Here is a 20,571-nt window from a genome sequence, read left to right as displayed (position 1 = left end):
TATCTTCTAGTTAGGAGAGCATGGCGATTAGGTTTTAAAGTCCAGTAGTTATGCGAATTTCAGTCATAAATAGACCCTTGAGATCTTATTCGTACGCTTTTTCTACGGTACTGTGCAGACAATCTTTCCTGTTGTCTTATTTTCCTCTAGCAGCTGGTGCGCTTTAATGATCTCGTCCATAGGTAGGACTGTATCGATCAGGACCTTCAGTTTCCCGCTCTCGAAGTGAGGGATATATTCGGCCAGCTTGTCCCTCAACCGACCTTGGTAGTCGAGATCCCGGCTCCGTAACGTACTGCCCTCGAGTCGGATTCGCTTGTAAAGTAGCATACTATAATCTACCCCGTCGAGACGGGTACCACCCATCATGCCGAGCGCAACCCACCGGGCATCTCTCGCTGCAACGGTGAGGTTCTTCTGGAAGTAGCTAGCCCCGATGAAGTCTATAATAAGATCAACACCCTTGCCACCAGTCGCCTCTAGAATCTCTTTGGCCCAGTCCTGTGTCTTATAGTTAAAGGCCTTAGTAGCACCGAGTTCGCGCTCGATGAACCGGCATTTCTCATCTGTGCCAGCTGTCGCGTAGACTGCACTCGCACCGCTATCAAGACTGAGTTGAATCCCTGCGATGCTAACACCGCTAGCCTGTGTAAAAGATGAGATTAAGCATGCAGTATGAAGACGGGTTTTAAGGGCCATGTACTTACACCTGCGTGCCACAAAACAGTCTTACCCGGTGTAAATTCGCCTACTAGATGCAGTGCCTGTGTGGCCGTAATCCACGTTTCGGGGATGGCTGCTGCTTTCTCCCAGGAGAAGCTATCCGGCTTGTGCAGCAACATCTTGGAGCTTACGGCGATGTACTCGGCGTACGCACCGCCGTACGCTAGACCGAAGACGGCGTCGCCGACCTTAAAGTCGCCGTGCGGCCCGGGTCCGAACGACTCGATTGTGCCGCTAAATTCGACACCCAGGGTAGACGGTGCTTGTGGTGGGAGCGGATACCGTCCCTCGCGCTGGATAAGATCCATACGGTTTAGCCCGAAGGCTTTAATACGCACCAGAGCATCGCCCTCCTTGGGCTCAGGCTTGGGGGTTTCAGGGTTTATGAAGAGTGAGGTAGCGGGCCCTTTCCCGCCCTTGACCTCTGCGTTGGAGTATCGTTAGCTTTTACATCTACATGTAATAATTATATGAAGACTGAAACTCGGTTATAAATCACATACCGACAGCTTTCATCGTGTTACTCATTTCGATTATAAGGACAATATTGTAGGAGATATATCGCAATGTAGGTCAAGCCTTAGGAATTTAGAGGGGGCTTCAGCCAAGAATCTCTAGGTGTCGATGATGCTATTACTTTTTATACAGTTTAGATGGACATTATGCTTTGAAATCAACGGCAAGTTCTAGTTGGATAATTAGTACCTATTTTACTTCTTAGAGGTTAGCACCGCGAAGGTTACTTCGACTGATGGCGACAGCTGTACATAATGCACCCCATTGGAATATGTTGGATGACATCATGTTTACTAAGCGATTTAATGCGACATTTACATAGCCGCGTTTTATCTCAATTCCATTCATACCCATATGCCGAATCCCGATCTCTTACCACTACCGGCGGAGACGAAATTATAAAACCACACTAGCAACTCTTCGGAGACGTAAGTCGGCGTTCGGTGTCTTTTAGCTAGCTCAAGGCAGTTCGAATCGTTATTTACGGCGAGCCCAATTAATCCTCTAAGCATATTTCATATGTTCATATCACCGGCCCTCATCTCCCTCATCTAAGCCATCACCAGTTCTTCACATCGTGGAATACTGCATCATATTATCCAGTTGCTTAGGCGCACCGCGATTAAACTAACGTGAACCAAGTCGATTAGTTCACCTAGCCGAGGGTACTCGTTGTCGTGAACGCTTGTCATATTAAAAGAAACATTCGAAGATAGTTTCACGCTTAGCCACTGCTTAGTTGAGGCTCGTCAATCTTATTGGAGTGTAATTCGACGAAATATATCTGGTCATTGATATCTCGTTCGTGTCATGAAGGCAACGAGGGTCCCGTATAACGAACCTGCAACTCAGTTAAAGACAAGCGTAACCCAACAGTTCGTCAGCCTTAGGACCTATATATGGTCTTTCGAGGTGAAACGGCCATGTAGACAGACCAACTTGAAGCAAATAACGACTTTTGCGAGTTGGATAAATCCCTACATTGAGTAGAGAATAAGTAACGAACGTTCGAGATGACGAGATGTAGCAAGAATTTTCCTCCATAGAGTCTACCTACTCTTCCTTCAGAGAGGTTTAGGCGTTAAGGAACGCGTACGAGTAGAACATAATAAAGACAAAGAGACAACCGTACGCAGAGCACGCGTTGATTGGTGGCCCTGCGCTATTAAACAAGATCTCGTATGTATTTGATTACCCGTGGCAGCGGTTGCATCGAAGATCTCTGAATTCATCCATGTGGGAATGGTGGAAATTACGTGGAGAGGCCCATGTAATAATCCCATTAGGTTAAGCAACTCCGGAAAACTCCATAGACAAACTTATTGATGTTAGATAGGCTATTTCGATCAAGAGCCCCATACCTAACTGTTTTCGACATTACATATGTAGTAAGTGACACAATAAGTGACATGACAATGACATGTCGAGCTAAACTAAAACTCGGAGATCACTTCAGTCTCAGCTCTAGCTGCGTATGTAAGTCCTTAGTTGAAACTCACTGCAAATCATTGAATCGAGACATTTAGATTTGAACCAGATTCAGCCCCGATGCCTTTAAAGCTTAGGTGAGATCTACAACTCCGTCAACGACTTGGCCTCAGTGGTCTGAGCAGACGCTTGTGGAACCCGAGAAAGAGGGAAAATCTACGTAGCAAAACCCTAGCTGATCGAAAAGACACACGCTAAAGCCTTTAGCGAGATTCTCTTGGAAGTTGGGAATTTTCATATGTATCGTTAGATACGAGGGAAATACTGCTGCGTGGATTTTGCAAACGATACACTTATACCACACCGCATCGAGGCAACGAGGCAATTATCTAAAAAGACCCATCTCCCTTGACGCAGCTGTGCATATGTACCTAATGTTAGGTAGTAATTATTTTGCATCGAATTTTCCATATCCAAGTTCATCGAAGACGAATTGATACGAGGTGCTAAATTACTTGCAACAGCATCGTCCGATTGCATCCATGCTACACTATTAGATCTAGAACACCGGAAAAATATTGAGTCCTAGTTCTTATCAAACCTGTTATGAGGTTTAGCTAACTTTCCAGAAAGCCTCAGGGAACGCTTGGTAATTTCCGCGTCGGTCTAAAAGAGCCAATCCAGATTCAATCCTGGAGAGGACCAACCGGTTATCGGTAGCGTCTTGTCAACCAGGGGGCTACCTCAGGGGTTTTACCCCGTCATACCGTAACTCAAAGAAGCATGATGATACGACCAGCCCTATTTGTACAATGGTAATTAATTAGTTACTATGTACTTACACATCTCTCTCTCTTTTACATGTGCTGCATTAAATACCTAGGCAGATAATATGTCCATATGTATGCACTAGCTGAATCGTGTATGGTGTTCCTCGTTACGATCAGCTTTCGAATTGGTTGGTTCAAAGCGGCGCTCGTACTTTTCCCAAATTAGAGTTGGAGTTGGGGTTAGAGTCTGTTAATTGTGCCTTGTCTGCGTGTCTGTTCAGGAGGTGTGAACCCCTGAATGGATTTACTGAATAGGATTAAATGGATTGCTATTTTAATCGGCAATACCTTATTCTTCCTTGCATAAATGCCCAAATGGGTAAAGTGTTATCGGATTTCCCGCATTAATATATATAGTAGGTACTTCGTACTTAGGTTGTTATCGGAGCGATTGAATTTTCTGCTTATGGTGTCAGCACAATTGCGGTTCCTGCAGAAGCGCAATCTGTTCCTGCGTCTGCAATTGGCAAGTGGCAACTTACATAGTGACCGACTGCTCTCACTTTGACCCTTGACCTTTAAATGTTGACTGATCCGTATTCTAGGTATGTTGGACATACCCGAGCACTGATTCGATGGGTACGGATTTTACGATGGCAACTCGGTCCGGGCAAACCCAGCCGTAGTGTATCACCGATAAATCAGTACTAAGAATAAATTGATACAACTCAACAACTGGTTGATTGTCGATAAAGTAGCTCATCTTGGAAGTATTTCTATGGGCTTTTTAGCCAAGGAGAAAAACCTACGCTAGTGGCGTCCCAATTTCCGCAAATCGCCAGGCCAGAAACTGACTGACTGTATGCTGGACTTAGACTTGGCCCCTGGGATTGCATACCGACATCCAGCTCGCTGTTCCTTGCAGGATGCCTGCATGCTCTATGTACTCACAACCCCCGGCCCGCATTATCCCAACCAGCCAACGAACGATGAGATCCTAAATAGTTCCGAACTATTGTTCCAAGACCCATCTCGTGTTCCTAATTATTACTACCTGATAATGATTCATCACACCGATTGTATTCAACCATACTGAATAGCCCTGCAAGATACCTTCGGTCCAATGTGTTCCCAATAGGGGCTTAGCAGTTGTACACCCCCTTTTGGCCCTTTTAGTATATCGACCTGTATCTTGAGTTGTACACCTTGAGTTGTACATGCTTAGAACGACCAAGTCATCATGGGGGAATCCACATTTTGACCCCAAAAGGGGCAGATTTTGACGCTCACCATGCACCGCTAGCTAAGAAGAGACACCCCTGAGGTGGTGCCTCTGGGGCGGACGATACACGCACACATACTATACATATGTACATACACACGTACATAATGTGTGTTCTGTGTGTACAGTATGTGCGCAATTGCTTTCAGCCATGAGTATAATTACTCATGATTGGATAAAAAAGCGAAATAAGCTGTGGAAAAAATAAAAATAAAAACGGAGCAGATATAGATGGAGACGAAAGTCGACCCTGCTGTCCTAGCGCCTCGGGCCCCGTTGTCTACTGCCCTGGCAGAAACCGGGATACAGCAAGGATAGGCTATCTACATACGAAGGAAACTGGAGCAAGGTACTAGAGCAAAGTACTGGAGTAGGTGAAGTTCACGTTGCTTGGTGTACACCTGGAAAGCAACCTGGAAAGCAACCTAGAAGTAACCTCCCCCCCCCATGCCGTTCGTTCTGTATATAAGTCAACACATCCGAAGACCGACAATCCTTCCTCTCTTTTCCTCCTCACCCACACATTTCCGCTGCAAATATCACCCTGACTTTTCAGTCAATTTCATTCGTTATACAGCATACCTAATTGCTCTACCTTATAAATACTTAATCCTCGACAACCAACGCTCTACACGAGTCACTTAATACCAGACAACTCAGTCAAAATGAAGTTCTCCGTTGCTGCTCTTGCTTTCGCCGCTGGCGCCTCTGCTTCCTACCCGGTCGCTAGCGAACCTGCTGCCTACCCCGTATCCAGCGCCAGCGAGTCCGCTGCTGTCTCCAGTGCTAGCGAGTCTGCCTCCGCTTCGTACCCGGCTTCCAGCGCTTCCGCCTCGTTACCCGTCGTTAGCTCTTCAGCCTCTGCTCCTGCCTCTTACCCGGCTGTCAGCTCTTCGGTCTCGGCCTCTGCCGCTACTTCGTTCCCGGCCGGAAACGCTACCTCCGCTACTCAGTACACCACCGAGGTCGTTACCTCGTACGAGACCTACTGCCCCGGCCCTACTCAGATCACCTACGGCACCAACACCTACACTGTCACTGAGGTATGTTTATCTACAAATTCTACCGAAGACTCTTAACTAACAAAACTCTAGGCCACCACCTTGACCATCACTGACTGCCCTTGCACCATCAGCAAGCCCATCTACACTACCTCGTCAGTTTCCTGCGCTACTTGGTAAGATACCAATTTTCAGATAAGATTAAATGAACTAACATCTAAGCAGTGCTCCCGCCAACAGTGCTCCCGCCAGCAGTGGCCCGGCCCCTCCTACTTACCCTACTTCGGTCCCGGTTCCCGCCAGCTACCCTAACAGCACCGCCCCCGTCAACACCCCCACCCAGGTTTACCCTACCGGTGGTGCTCCCGGTGTTCCCAGTGCTTCCACCTCGGCCACCGCCATCCCCACTGCGGGTGCCGGTAAGGTTGCTGCCCTCTCCGGAGCTGGCCTCGCTGGTCTCCTCGGTCTTGCCGCTGCTCTTCTGTAAGCGTGCAGCTTCAGCTCAATATCCGAGTCTATGACCTACGATTCTCCTTTGTTCGATAGTACCTAATATACGGTGATCGCGAGGGATGCTTCCGACGCTCATGACAGGAAGCAGACTGGAGTTGTGAATGGGATGGAGGAAGTGTTTAGACAGGGATTGTTAACGGCACGGTGTTCTGCATTGCACTATGGAGTATAACGACCACGCATGCGGGAACTAATTTTGATTCTTGTAATTTCTTGTCTCGGTATTTCGGGCTACCAATCAAATATAACCATGGAGGATTACATTGTGTGAGGTCTCCTGGCACTTGGAATGGTCGGGGAGGTTTTTGGAATCTGGAGCGGATATTTCCTGGCGGATACTTGGATGGAAAAAATCACTTCGTTTCGGAGCCTTTGGACAAAATCAAACCATTTCAATCTTCACCTTACCCGTCTTCACCCAGGAAGTTTCAATTCTCGTGCTCTTGCTAATTACTGACTTCTCTTTCATGTACAAATTTGGAGAGTCAAGCTTTGTTAATATTTTCGGCAAGAGTTGCAACATGACCTATCTGTTGTCTTCGGCTGGATGTTTTATTGGTCTCTGGACAAATTCTTCTGTGCTTACGGAGTCCTTGTACGGTAGTTCAATGGCAACGTAAACATGGCTGGGAGGCCAAGTTTTGGTCTGGCATCTAAATCTTCTTTTTATTCTTATGAGTGACTGAATCATGATTGTGAAGATTTTTAATTGTAGAATTGTTATTGATTTTAGTCCAATTGTATTTGATTATGTTATGATAGTTCCAGCGATGGAGTTTATTTAGACTATTGTTCCTTGTTGTACTTGGTGTTTCTACAATATCTGCACGAAGCATAATGTACGTCTAGATATTCATTTATGCTTAATATTTTTTTACACAATGTGGGCGTGATCTGCAAGTAGCTGGGTCTTATATTTAGATCTAGATCGGATGAACGATCATGATCGCGTAACAGGTACCTAATGCACCTGTTGATCACTGACGATCCACTTACACTACGCATAAGCCGGCGGTCTCAGGTTTAGCAGATTTGTCGATCTTGTGTATAGTCTCAATTATATAAAAATTAGCAAGAGAGTAAACCCAGGTTAATCGTTAGACAAGTCTTACTAAACGTGAGAGACATAAGGACAATGCCACTTGTTTACGACACCCGAGACAAGACACGTGTTCTACTTTGGGACACGCTGATCCGGCGATGGCCAAAGTTTCATGTAGCCGACGTGAATACATGATGTAGGGTTACGGTCTTACCTGGTACCTATGTACCTAGGTTAGGTACGTTTTGCTATTCGTAGAAATCTCACATCACATCTCGACGTCCCTGCGTCAGGTAGGTAGACTGCAACATTGCTTCCGCCCAACCTGATCAGGGCGCAACGTGACGGGCGTGCATACATACCTATGGAGGATTTAGGGTTGGTTACACCCAAGAGGCAGCCCAGCGTCGGACGGGTACCTGCCTTAGGTACCTATCCGACCTTGTGACGTCGTCGCCGTAGGGACTACGGTACCTATATGAGGTAGGCACTGCATATACCTGCGTGAGACAAATCTACGTGAGACGAATTCAATAAGGCCGTGTGCGATGTAGATGGCGCAGAGTATTGCGTGTGGCTTAAGCGGCTTAATTATTCAAATACATACATAGCCTCCCCGACCTCTGCTGGTCGCAGCGTCTATTTCGCCGAGGGTCTCGGTCGGGGGTTAAGTTACGGCTGGTGCAGTAAGATTTGTCCGTATCAAGGGACTCTCAACGACCCCTTACTTTAGGTATGTAGGTACCTAAGTAATAGAAGGCTTATCTCGACCGCACATATAAGTCTGCAATCGGAGAGGCTGTTCACCTTAGGCTCACTCAATCTACTTAATATTCAGATACCTAAATACCGTTAGCCTCGAGGGTAATTGGGAATCTTCTCATATCTAAGACTCTTGATTCTAACAATCATCATGCTTACATTGACACTGTCGACCGTGGAGATAAGAGATCCCAGCACTACCCCTCATATAAAGTTCGGTAGGTAACAAAGGCATTTCCCCAAAGGTGGTCATTGGAGTGTGTAGTTGACCATATTCTTTCTCATTCACCTCGGTAAATTTTATCTAAGAGGTTCACAAGTTGGTATGTAAGAGATTCATATGTGACCCTTTACAAGAGCTGAATAGGCTTAATGCTGTGATCTGCTCGCACCATCAGGCCTCATTTACGTAGCAACGCTCTCTTCCTGATTGCGGGAACACTATTTGATTGGCTATACCCCGACTTATATCCTTGATATTGCCACACATACAACTGCTTATCAGCGAAGATAACCGACAGTGAGTATCATGGTTCTTCATCGCCTTTTCTGTTTAGTCTAAGTGTCTATCTATCTCCAATTTCAAACTTAAACCTCCATCTAATCAACCCCTCATTATCGCTACGAGCAGTCGAAAATTGTAGAATTCGAATATCAACCATGTCCGAGGTCAAACAAACATCGACAACGGCTTCGTCGGTCGATGTCGAAAAGACAGCAAGCGATCCGTCTAAAGCTGCCGGAATTGGCTCTATGAACAAGCACATAATTAACAATGACCCGGATGAGGCGTTGAAGCTCGTGGCTGGAGAAGCTGTAGTTTTGACCTCGGAGGATGAGAAGAGGCTATTGAAGAAGATTGATCGTAATTTGATGCCTCTGCTTTGCGTCGTCTACGGGTTGAATTATTTGGATAAAACTACTTTATCGTATGCCTCAATCATGGGGATTAAAGTGAGATGAGACCGTACTCAAGTCAAGGCGTAAACTTACATTGTGTGCTCTCCGCAGACAGATATCAATCTTATAGGTAAGTTCTCTAGGTTAGGAACCGACAGCATATATATATGAATATTATTGACGAACGTTCATCCCAGGTCAAGATTATTCTGTGAGCCATTTCCTCTTCCAAGAGAATTCAACTTCAGAGCCCCTAAGTGCCTCCTTAGGTTCTTCGTTTGACCCATACTTACCTTCACACAGTGGATAGCTTCCATGTTCTACTTCGGCTATCTCTTCTGGGAGTGGCCAACAAATCGTCTTCTCCAGCGGCTGCCGTTGGCGAAATATTCCGCCTTCAACGTAATAATGTGGGGGCTCGTTCTCTGCTGTATGGCAGCCGTGAAGAATTTCGCCGCGGCAATGACGGTGAGATTCTTCCTCGGCGCTTTTGAGGCGGCCGTTAGCCCCGGGTTTGCCCTCTTCACGTCCCAGTGGTATACCAAAAAGGAGCAAGGGACGAGAGTGGCATGGTGGTTCAGCTTCAACGGCTGGGGTCAAATCGTGGGAGGCGTTGTAGCTTATGGCATTGCTGTCGGCACAGAGGCTCATCCCATCTTAATCAAGTCGTGGCAATTGGTCTTCCTCGTCACTGGTTTTTTCACGGCCTTCATGGGCGTCCTGTTCTTATATCTTATGCCAGACAGTCAACTGAACGCCCGGTTCTTGACACAGCAGGAGCGAATTATGGCCGTCGAACGTATCCGCATCAATCAACAGGGCGTTGGGAACAAGCATTTTAAATGGTATCAATGCAAGGAAGCGCTTACAGATCCTATGATCTGGGCGTTCGTGCTTAATAGTGTCATTTGCTCGATCCCTAACGGTGAGTTATCCATGCGCTAATCTACACACTTATACGTGAAAGCTAAGGCTAATGTTTCCGGTCAGGTGGAATGTCAAATTACTTCTCGCAACTTATCGTTTCATTTGGGTTCTCGGAGAATGAATCCCTTCTTTTAGGGGCACCTGGCGGCGCTATCCAGGTCATCACTCTCCTAATTGCTGGGCATTTTGGCGATCGATTCAAAAACCGCATTGTTAGGCTTCCCGTCCCGTACATTGCGAGAAATGCTAACGATTTATTTAGTTATTTGGTGCTGCCGGCGTCCTACTATCAGTGTTGGGTCTCTTTCTTATCCTCCTCCTGCCACTTAGTAACAGTGGCGGGCGGCTTGCGGGTTATTACCTGTATCAGTCCTCTTCAACCGGATTCGTGGCCCTGCTGGGACTTATCTCGACGAATGTGGCAGGATGGACGAAGAAGACCACCGTCGCAGCGATGTATCTCACTGCCTACTGTGTAGGTAACATTATTGGCCCTCAAGTATTCCAGACCAACGACGCACCGCAGTACCGCAACGCCAACATAACGATCCTCGTATGCATGTTTGTATCGTTCGCTATTTTGGTTTTTATCAATTTCTGGTGTAGGCGTCAGAACAAGATCAAGGCCGCTATCCGAGCTAGTCCTGGCTATACTAAGGTAGATGGGCAGGAATTTCTTGATCTGACGGATCGGGAGAATCCTGAGTTCACTTATAGTTTATGATGCACTCACCGTGGGGGAGAAGGGGGTTCGTCTAAGGCGATATCCATTGGCAATTGACGATGTTCAGATATCCTATTATTATTGACCGAATATCAAGACACAGATAGGCCTTCACACAGGCCACTACAAAGAGATACGGTTTATGTATATATGTCCTAGATTTACTTACGAGTTCTTACTCAGCTCGTATTTCATAAAACATACTACGCTATAGTAGCGTGGTTGAGTTTTCAACTGTTGAACTTCCCGGCTTATTCATGTAATTCTCTTGATCCTACTCGTATGCACATAGTTTGAAATAGCCTGCTAATTACTAGAAGTGCCTAGCACTTAAATAACTAGCTTGTCTATTCCTATAATAATGTTCTATCTACTTATCTATCTATGTCTAAGGAGTGTCTTTCAACATAGGAAATGGATAAAGGGCAGACATCAGCTCACAGAGCCGTCTTGCCTACGTAACAAAAGAGATCCATGTATACCTAGCTTTCAAAGCTAACTTAACGCAGCGCTGATTTAACGGAATGAGTACCTGACTTCCTTCCTCACTTCAACTGCAATTTCTAGTGCTTCTTTTCTTGACTTCGAGAACACATTGAAGTAAGCTATAAATGTGTTTGCTCCGGAACTGGGGTGTGGGACCTTCTGGCCCCTTTTCACAAGACAACCGTAGCGATTAACTAGTATCTAGAGTCAGTATTTTGATGCTCGTATTATACGATAGAATAAATTAGAATGATTGTAGATAGCACTTACTATTCTTCGCTAGGTCAGGTCTTCGGCCTAACAATTCGCTGCAGATGTCATCCGAATCAAAGATGCCCTCGCAGGTTTCGTCGAAATCAGCGCCAATGAAAACGAGCACTCCGGTATGCTGGGCGCCATTTTGGAATGGGAGGGATAGTGATCTAGCTCGATCCTTATCCTCGATAGCCAGGGCCAGGGCGACGCCAAAATAATCAATTCCGTAGACTGACTCTACGATACGGCTGGCAGTAGATCCCGGAGGTCGTGGGTTGATTTCCAAAATCCAGGGAGTTGGAGGAGCGGATGTTGTCGCTTTTTCAATTGGCTGTAAGTCTAGAACGCCGCCATCAGAGCGGTATTCGACGGATGATCGCTGAACTCGAGCTTCTACGTGTAGGACGCCACTAGAAATTCCGATTCGCTGGAGAGTTGCGCCGATGGAACTCTGAAGCATCTCTAGCTCAGGAGGTGGAAGAGCGGAAGGGTGGACGAGATATGTTTCCAAGAAGCTCATTTGAGAGGCGGGGACCGTCATGTCGCTTTGATCTCCCGGCTTTGGGAAGTCGTCGCAGATCTCGCAGAAGAGTATTTCGCCATCCAGTAAGATCATGTTAACGTCGACTTCTGGGCCATCGCAATACTTCTCCATCGTAAATGACTTGAAGAAGGTCTTCTGTATCATATCTACCCCGGCTTGAATCTCCGCTGCGTTGTTCACTCGTACGATCCCTTCTGAGTTAAGGCCTAAGCGTGGCTTGAGAATTAGGGGGTATGAAAGGTCCTCCGCCGAGGCAAATTCAAGGGCCTCTTCGACTGTCGAACCGTTGAATGGATTACGGCCTTCGGCAATGCCTACTTGATATTTGTCGGTTGCGATTTCATACGACTCGGCGGGCTGGTGCGGGAGGCAAAGCTTCTCCGCTGCTCGGCTGACCGTAGCTTGAAACGAGTCTATAAAAGCAACGATGCCATCGATCTTCTTGCCATACGACTTGACTGTCTCGACGATATGGTCTGCCATGTCGAGGCCAGGCGGGTTCGTCCACCAAGTACCAGCAGGCAAGAATGCCTCATACCACTTGAATACCAGTGTTAGTAGTTATCTCTTTGATGCATTATGGGAGTTTGGGTTTATGCTGGTGATAGCAGCTCCTGATTCAACTCTATTGAAAAATCCAATTTATGGATTTAATCTAAAATGGGGTATGTGTTCGAACTGCATACCTGTGAATATTCGCTTCGCTCGATCCAGCACCCAGGCTTGTCAATAATGACGAGGTCAATTCCAAGGGCACGGGCTGCTTCGCATGCATACACGGCCCATGACCCCTGAGATGGCGCACGGTAGCTAATGCCAACGAGAACAAGTCGCTTCCGAGTGGTCGATCTCGGTAAAACCCAGGGCAGAGACATCTTATTTTCAAATTCAGCCTCGAATTCCGGAGGTACAATAGGTACTGCTGAATCCACGTCGGTCCCTGGAAACGACTGCTGTAGCAATATTCCCCCAGCAGAGGAACGAAATAGTTTAGAGAGTGAAACCACATCTAGGCAAACGGCTTCCCCAGAAAGCGATTGGAGCGGCGTTAAGAAGGACACCACCCGCTCGACACCGAAAGCACCCTTGAGTCGAAGGGGGATGATATCTGACCTGATAACTGTACCTCTCTGTAAAGGGGTAATAAGTCTCACGAGTCTCTTCTCGGACGATTTGGTGGCTTGAAGGCAATTCACGAGAAATTGGAAAGCCTCTCGTGAGCCAAAGGACTCCGTGCTGGCAGGCTCAATATTATTGTTATCGCTCTGAATCCAGATAGCATTATTTCCTAGAAGATGTGCGAATTCCGAGCTTGATAATGCTGGATTCAACGACAAGGTAAGATCAATAGTCTGCAGTGCTATGCTGCCGTTTGAAACACATTTGGTGATTTGTGAAGTGGTCCAACGACATATAAAAGCACCTGATAGATGTTAGTATTGATATCTGTAATGTTTTTTCAAACGAAGAACTTGCCGTGATCTTTCCAGAAGATGGTGATTTCTCTTTCTGCCATCGTGAAGGCGTTGATTTGGTCTAGAGAACTCGATAATGTCTACCGTTACCAGCGAGCAGAGCCAACTTATATACTGCCATCATGACATTCCAAGATGCTCGTGATCCCACCAGACAGCTTGCGCTGTAGGGGGTATTAATTCAGCTTGTGTTCATGTCTTTGCCAATTTTATCACAGATTTCATCTTTTACTCTTTAAGGATAGATTACCACCGGCCGGAGACCACAAGATCGTGTTGGACACAGCGGAGAACAATATCGTTTCGGTGTTGCCTTAGCCTGCATTGGCGTTCTAAGTAGTCCTATTTGTTGAGGCTATACATAAGTTTCCTAATTGAGAAGCTTGTTGCGGTAGTCAAACAACAGCCTGATACATAAGCTGAGTCATTTATAATGAAAATATGAGGCGTTATAGGGACGTGCGTGGCACGTAGAAATTGAATAACATGGATTGTGAATAGAACTACACGGCCGCCTTGTCTCCTACACGAGTCTCTCGTAGGCGCGCGGGCCTATATTACTCGCCACCCTATACACTCAAAGCCCATGTATGGAACGCCCCCAAACATATTGAATTAGATTTCTCGAAGGGAACTGTTTATGCGGCTCGCTTTATTTTAGAATAGAGGGTATTGCCGTTATGATTGGCAGGCAAAAATATCAAGTAGATGATGCGAAGGAATCACAAGCATCGGCCTGTTCAACGCCCGCGTCCTACTATCTACCGGTATCATCTGGGACCGCTCATAATGTCCTAAGGAATAGGATTGGAGTGATGTGGGCTATAAGAGCGGTATCAGGATAAGTGGCTCGTCTCGATGAGAGAAATATCTCATAAACTAAGATCATAGTAGCTAGTTAAACGAGAAGAAAAAGATCGTAATATTTTAGCCTCGGAGCTCAACTCTATAGGAACATAAGAACGTTTCAAGTACACTGTCCTAGCAAAGTACATGTAAGTGAACCTATTTTGATGCTGCTGCTAGAGAAAAGGTAGATGTCACTACTAGAAGGTTAATGTTGTTGCTATGAGATCTAGGACCTTAACGATGGATTGCTATATTTGAACTTGAATACGAAAGCTACTTGAATAGATACTACCAGTCAACGTGTTCGCGAGTTGCTACCTTCTAGCTTGAAACAGCCGAAGCAGAAGTAGAAATAGAAATAGTGGCAAGCATTGTCGATGGATATGGTTTAACCGGAACGAATCGTCTACAACTTGGCCCTTGCCTCGATCGCTTTATGCGCTTCCCCTTTATGCTTAAAATATTCTATGACCTTGGATTTTGCTACATTGACCACCGACGCGTCCTCAATGGTGGCCGGGTATTGGACTTCGTTTTCAAGCTCGTCATGAACCGCATTTTCAACTAGCTCCCTTAGAACTCTTCGCAGCGTCTTGCCCGATCGCGTCTTGGGGATCATCCCCTTGCCTTGGATTATGCCCCCAAGCGTTGCGATGCCTCCGATCTGGCTTCGAACAAGTTTCTGGATCTCACCGTACAGTTTTTTATCTGGTACAGCGGAAGCGGGATGGTCAGGCACCGACAAGGTTATAAAGGCGAAAGGAAGCTGGCCTTTCAAAGAATCTGGGATGCCGACTACACAGGCTTCTGCGATTAGAGGGTGGCTTGTTATTGCCTGCTCGATAGAACCTATCCACTTTGCTTTAGTATAAACTCCATTTCAAGGACGAGATGGCTTACCAGTCGAAAGCCGATGACCGGCTGTATTAATCAAGTCATCACTCCGACTCATGATGCTGATGTACCCAGAAGCATCTATCATGCCGGCATCTGTCAAACTTTCGGTTAGCGAATGACTCCCAAGCATATATGAAAGACCTACCGCCGGTGTCAACCCATTTTCCACTAAACCTTTTTAGATAGCCATTATAAAATCTTTCCTCATCTTCCCACAACGTCGTAAAACCCGTCGGGGCCAGCGGGATCGCTAGAACAATGTTGCCCATCTTCCCCCTTTTTACCTCGTTTCCATTATCATCTACCACTCTGACGTCAAATCCTGGCATTGCCTTGCCGGCGCTTCCCGGTTTGATCGATAACCGTTTATAGATTTTGCTTATGGTACCTTCAGTGTCTCCTACGTGTGGGGCTAAACAGATGCCCGACATTGGTGATCCGGATTCTGACGACCACCAATTGTCCACTACGGTGGCGCCGGGAGCGCCATATCGTTGTACAAGGTCGTCATACATCGTTACTATTGAGGGTTCTGACCTCTCACCCGCAAGGAAAAGCGCCTTGAGGCTTTTTAGGCCACCCTGTTCGCCTATCCGCTTGAGAAACTTGTTTTCTGGATCGTCTCTCTTGATAGCTCGAAGAGCAGCTAGAATCGTCAGAAAGATAACTCAGATACATTTTCCAGCGGGACCTACTTGGAGCAGTGAAAAGGCTCGTCACTTTATAATCTTGTATGATGCGCCAGAGAGTCGAACTATCAGGTGTTCCGATAGGCTTCCCTTCGAAGAGGACTGTGGCTGCTCCGATAAGAAGAGGGGCATATATGATGTAGGAATGGCCTACTACCCAGCCTATATCGCTTCATCTCAAGTTAATATTTACCAGTGGACAAATCCCCTTGATATATAACTCACCTCGCTGTGAACATCACATCCCTAGGTCCATGAACGCCATATAAATAGCCTATCGAAAGGTGTAGTCCAACTGCATGACCACCTGCTTGACGGACAACACCTTTGGGCGAGCCTGTCGTTCCACTGGTGTAGATTATATAAATCTCATCGGTAGCGCCAACAGGTACGCAATCGGCTCTCACGCCTCTCGCTTTACAGCTGCGCACCATCTTGAACCAATTACGCTCGCCGGCTGCTTTATTGAGATTGTCCCAACGCAGTTCATCTCGCTGCCAGACTATGACACGACTCGGCTTATGAGTAGACAGTTTAATAGCCTCCGAGATAAAAGGCTTGTAACTTATGGGTGGTTTGGCTCCATCAATTCCACATGAAGCCGTCAAGATGGCCACAGGTTTGGACGCGTCAATGCGCTGGGCTAGAGAGGCTGCAGCAAACCCGCCAAACACAACGGCGTGAATCGCCCCAAGCCGGTTAATGGCGAGAATTCCAATGAGAGCGGCTGGTATCATTGGCACTAGATATTGTCAGTTATACTGTTATCATGATTAAAAAAGGTAATGGGGCAAGCGAACTATAAACCAACACAACATCCCCCTTCTTAACGCCTTCTTCTCTTAGGGCACCAGCCGTGACCTCGACCTGATCGAGTAGTTGCGCGTAGGTGATGGTAGCCTTCGTCTTGGTAACGGGGCTATCATAGAAGATGGCAGGCTGGTGGCCATTACCAGCGAGGACGTGTCTATCAACGCAGTTATAACATGTTGATATTTTACCGCCTGAGAACCACTCCCAATGAGGATATTCCAATCCGCTTTTAAGTTTCCTCGTCGTCTTGGTTATGACCGCATCTGGTTTCTTGTGCCAATACAGCTTCTCAGCATGGCGGCCCCAGAATCTCTCTGGATCCTCCAGCGAACGGCGGTGAACCTCGTCTTGCGGATGGCTCATTGTTGCAAGTCTCCGTGACGATCTTGAAACTTAAAGCATGAGACTTGAACACTTTCTAGTGAGCTTATTAATCGCTTGTGAGTGATATTATATAAAAGGTTTAGTAGCATTGACTTATCTAACTACCTAGGTCTACTAAATATTATATGTTTGCTATGATAACTTATAATGCTCATTGCGGCTTCCTTTGTTACAAAAGGAGTCCTGTTTAGTAAGACCGGTACTAAGATACCCCGCGGGGCAATGACCGTACTGTGATACCTGTCAATCACTTCTCTTCAAATAAGATTGCCCGGGGTTCTGGGGTAATGAATGCACGTCCAAGCCACATCCTCGGTAAACTCCATCTGTACCGAGTTATCAAAGAGACTCAAACCCCGAAATACTGGGAAAGCGGTTCGAGACAATTGTTTATGGGAACATCACGTACAACCGTGCTTCTTTCTAAGGTTGAGAGGACTATGAAGTTAAGATATGATATGACAGTAAGACTTGAGATATTTGTTTGTGACAATAAGCGGTACCAAGATTCGGGATATATGGGCCTATCCTCACGGCGCATTAAATTAAACTATAAGGTAAATAGAAACTTTATTGCAACATGACCGGATTGGCAATTTGCGAACCGGCTTTATGGAACGGACGCCATGTCAACGTCCAAGATGTTGCAATTCAAGGAACCGAATCTGAATTACGACGAACCGACCGGCAATTCCCCGACCCCATGCAACCGTAAACCAAAAACTCCCGGTAGCCCGCCCGAGTACATACCGACCCCGACCATTCATGCAATTGATGCTTTATGCTGATGTGTCATGCAAAGTAACCAACCTCATGTATCTCATAATGCAATGTGTAATGTTGTAAACCCTGAATGCAACCAACCCATTGACCGTGGCGTATGCCATAGCGAGCAGCGTCATAAATTCGTCAGCCTCTGCCAGATGACGTTGGGCATGCCTATTTGGATGCAGATTTCTCCGCAGGTGTCTTGGACATCGAGTATAAACCATATACGCTCTGCTGGCCCCTAGACGCCATCTTCAAATTGCTGAATCTCGCCTCCGGAAGTCGTTTGCCTGCTTTAATGCTCTCAAGAACCCACTCAGCACCTACAAACTTCATCCCGCAACCACCAACCTTCTGGATTTCTTTTTGTAATTTTCCTCCTGCCAAACCTCCACCAGCACCCCTAGACCCTCCTCCGGTCGGCCTACCTAAAATCACGTGAGTCACCTGCCGTCGTCCGAGATTGATTGAGGTTCTAGCTCCGTGTTCCGCTAAGATGTGCTTGAGCTTATGGTCCGATATTAGGGGGTGCGTGCTACCGTTGATATAGACCACAACACCGTCGAAAATCCTCTTCGGCTGCGCTTTTTGCGTCTCTCGCGCTTCATCTTCGGTTTTACGCTGGGACATGAGCTTTTCCTCGGCTGTCGGCCTGCTGCTACCTTCATCATCTGGCATAGATTTTGGGTCTGGCGCGGTAGACGTAGACGACGACATACTCGTTGCCATGATCCCTGGCTTTGCAAGCATATCCCTGACGGAACACTTAGCGCGTGACCGTAGCTCAGGCGTGACAAGAGCTTTCAGCTTAGGATCCCAGTCTTTTGATCCAGTACCGACTGTGTCTGATACTCTCGATCCGCCGCCCGGGCCCCCTTTGAACTGGCTCGTCAGCTTCAAGTTCCGAGACTGACGCCATCCTATGCTTCTCCCCAAGTGATTTTCGGCGCGCTGATGACCGGTGGCGGACGAGTTCCATGAATCAAACACCTGGCCATACTTAGGCTCTGGGGCTTTGGATATCTCTGATTTCGACGTGTTTGACGGGGGCGACATGGCGAATGAAAGAAAATGGGTGACACGAAGACTGTGAGAAGTTAAAGTTGAAAAACGCGTGATTGCTACGTCATTGTGAAGGTAAGCAAAAAGATTACCCTCGCACAACGGGTTGCTGTTTCCTTTGAAGTGAGACAATGACCATAGACTTAAAACCTTGAACCATTCCGTTCGACTCGACGCTAACGGGAAACCAATACCTGAGCTACCGGCCAGCTGCCGGGCAACACAACAGAGGACATGCCGGTAGTGACACGTGACGCCCCGTTTATTTTATTGAAACATCGACATTACAAAGTTTGAATTATTTGCTAAGTCTTGTAAGTCGGGCGAGATGCCTTAGATACCTATATTTTGGACAAGAATGCATATAACAAATGTATATATATGTGTGCACATATATCGTCAACTACATAGAGCAGTCAGCATTTTGAGTAAGCAAGATACCGGTACCAGGTTACATAATCCAAAGATTAAAGAGGTAAGCAACATTGAAATTACATACCTTAGGTAAGTCAACCTTAGGTAGTTAAACTGCTGTTGTTTATTGTTATTATATGTTTGTTCTATTTTATTTTATTTTATTTTATTTTATTTTATTCAACACCCTCAATTAAAATGATAGACATTATTAACAACGTCCTGCCAAGCCCGCATACGATATCGCGCAGGCAAGTTCAACGTCAAGGTTATCAGAGCTACGGGATTCGTCCGACGACAGGACATCATATCACGACATCTGACGGAGGCGCTCCAGTGGGCCAATCGGGTGGGTGCGTTTCGAAACCAAAAGCCCGAGCATACTTGAGCATACTTGTTTTGGTGCCCAGCCCAGCGCGGGTTACAGTCGTAGAGATGGATTTATTAGGATGATGGATGATGGAACTTGTCAGATTGAATTGAAGGATCTCTCCAAGTCACGAGGTCGGCAATTCGACTTGCTGGTTGGCACGCCTCGAGCTTACCTTTTGAACAATGCAATGACTGACCCTGGACCCTGGTCCCTGGTCTAGCTTGGAAGAGGCAACAGGCACATCCAAAGGCAGCAAAAAACCCCTACCTGCTTTTATTATTACCTAGGTATTTACCTGCCCTGCTTGTCTCGCGATGGGATCGGTCCCGGTTCGATTTCCTGTCCCCCGCACATCCTCATGCAAGTAGCCCACCATATCTCCCGTCATCGTTTCTTATGCAACCCTCTTTCGTTGCAGTCTTGGGGGAAGGGGGAAGGGGGAAGGGAGCTGAAGCTTAGGTACGATTTTGGATGGTACCCTCCCGAGTCTGGGCGATGCGAGAGTTCTTCGCAGAGAAGATTGACGCACATCATTGGGCTAGGGGGACGATGCCGCAGACCAACCTGGACACTAACCGCCTTGGATGCTGACAGCTCACATTTTTCTTCTCTCGTCATGTCATCGGAGGCTGATGATACAACCCCCGATTGTCATCTGCACAAGCGGGAGCTCCCTCCTCGCTTCCTACATTATGTATGTGCGCGGTGTATGTAGGTATATGCCGAATCTTAGGTCTAACAGACCGTTGATTACTGCTTACGGGCTTGGATCGAAGCTGCAAATCCTCTATGTAGGAACCGGGGTACCCAGCATGTCTACAAAATCTAGGCCTCAAGATTCCATCATGTACCTTACCTAGAGGTACGGTACGCTCGGCGGCGAATGCTGGACCCCATGCTAGGCGTTCATGCAGCCTGGCGATTGGGGCCGCCGCCGTTCTTGTTGTATCTGTATTTGCTATGTCGTGTTGCTT

At 46.8% G+C, this 20,571-nt stretch overlaps 6 protein-coding genes across 6 annotated transcripts; 2 read left to right on the top strand and 4 right to left on the bottom strand.

Moving 5' to 3' along the window:
* Nucleotides 1-29: 29 nt before the first annotated feature.
* On the bottom strand, nt 30-1,497 carry F4817DRAFT_282492 (quinone oxidoreductase putative). The gene is made up of 3 exons (XM_049299559.1): nt 1,227-1,497; nt 708-1,147; nt 30-645 (listed from the first exon to the last, which is right to left on the bottom strand). The coding sequence occupies exons 1-3, from the start codon at nt 1,249-1,251 to the stop codon at nt 103-105; spliced, it is 1,008 nt and encodes a 335-aa protein (XP_049161951.1). The 5' UTR covers nt 1,252-1,497; the 3' UTR covers nt 30-102.
* Nucleotides 1,498-5,204: 3,707 nt separating this feature from the next.
* Nucleotides 5,205-6,885, top strand: F4817DRAFT_328600 (uncharacterized protein). Its single transcript, XM_049302180.1, has 3 exons — nt 5,205-5,762; nt 5,814-5,896; nt 5,946-6,885. The coding sequence occupies exons 1-3, from the start codon at nt 5,385-5,387 to the stop codon at nt 6,205-6,207; spliced, it is 723 nt and encodes a 240-aa protein (XP_049161950.1). The 5' UTR covers nt 5,205-5,384; the 3' UTR covers nt 6,208-6,885.
* Nucleotides 6,886-8,697: 1,812 nt separating this feature from the next.
* On the top strand, nt 8,698-10,588 carry F4817DRAFT_313075 (MFS general substrate transporter; the record flags this gene model as incomplete). The annotated part of the gene is made up of 6 exons (XM_049300198.1): nt 8,698-8,991; nt 9,049-9,067; nt 9,135-9,148; nt 9,241-9,862; nt 9,928-10,076; nt 10,127-10,588. The coding sequence occupies 6 exons, from the start codon at nt 8,698-8,700 to the stop codon at nt 10,586-10,588; spliced, it is 1,560 nt and encodes a 519-aa protein (XP_049161949.1).
* Nucleotides 10,589-11,104: 516 nt separating this feature from the next.
* Nucleotides 11,105-13,469, bottom strand: F4817DRAFT_313074 (glutathione synthetase ATP-binding domain-like protein; the record flags this gene model as incomplete). Its single annotated transcript, XM_049300197.1, has 4 exons — nt 11,105-11,268; nt 11,345-12,413; nt 12,560-13,296; nt 13,433-13,469. 4 exons carry the CDS (start codon nt 13,467-13,469, stop codon nt 11,105-11,107), a joined length of 2,007 nt encoding a protein of 668 aa, XP_049161948.1.
* Nucleotides 13,470-14,422: 953 nt separating this feature from the next.
* F4817DRAFT_328590 (acetyl-CoA synthetase-like protein) lies at nt 14,423-17,079 on the bottom strand. The gene is made up of 6 exons (XM_049302179.1): nt 16,584-17,079; nt 16,009-16,525; nt 15,790-15,953; nt 15,240-15,740; nt 15,098-15,187; nt 14,423-15,046 (listed from the first exon to the last, which is right to left on the bottom strand). The coding sequence occupies exons 1-6, from the start codon at nt 16,957-16,959 to the stop codon at nt 14,604-14,606; spliced, it is 2,091 nt and encodes a 696-aa protein (XP_049161947.1). The 5' UTR covers nt 16,960-17,079; the 3' UTR covers nt 14,423-14,603.
* Nucleotides 17,080-17,720: 641 nt separating this feature from the next.
* F4817DRAFT_282140 (uncharacterized protein) lies at nt 17,721-19,113 on the bottom strand. The gene has a single exon (XM_049299558.1). It carries the CDS (start codon nt 18,802-18,804, stop codon nt 17,920-17,922), a length of 885 nt encoding a protein of 294 aa, XP_049161946.1. The 5' UTR covers nt 18,805-19,113; the 3' UTR covers nt 17,721-17,919.
* Nucleotides 19,114-20,571: the final 1,458 nt, after the last annotated feature.

Source organism: Daldinia loculata (assembly GCF_022478755.1).
Source record: "Daldinia loculata strain CBS 113971 unplaced genomic scaffold F4817scaffold_8, whole genome shotgun sequence".
NCBI classification, from domain to species: Eukaryota; Fungi; Ascomycota; class Sordariomycetes; order Xylariales; family Hypoxylaceae; genus Daldinia; species Daldinia loculata.
Note: the sequence above shows the minus strand (reverse complement) of the source record. Positions and strands in the feature narration are given on the sequence as shown.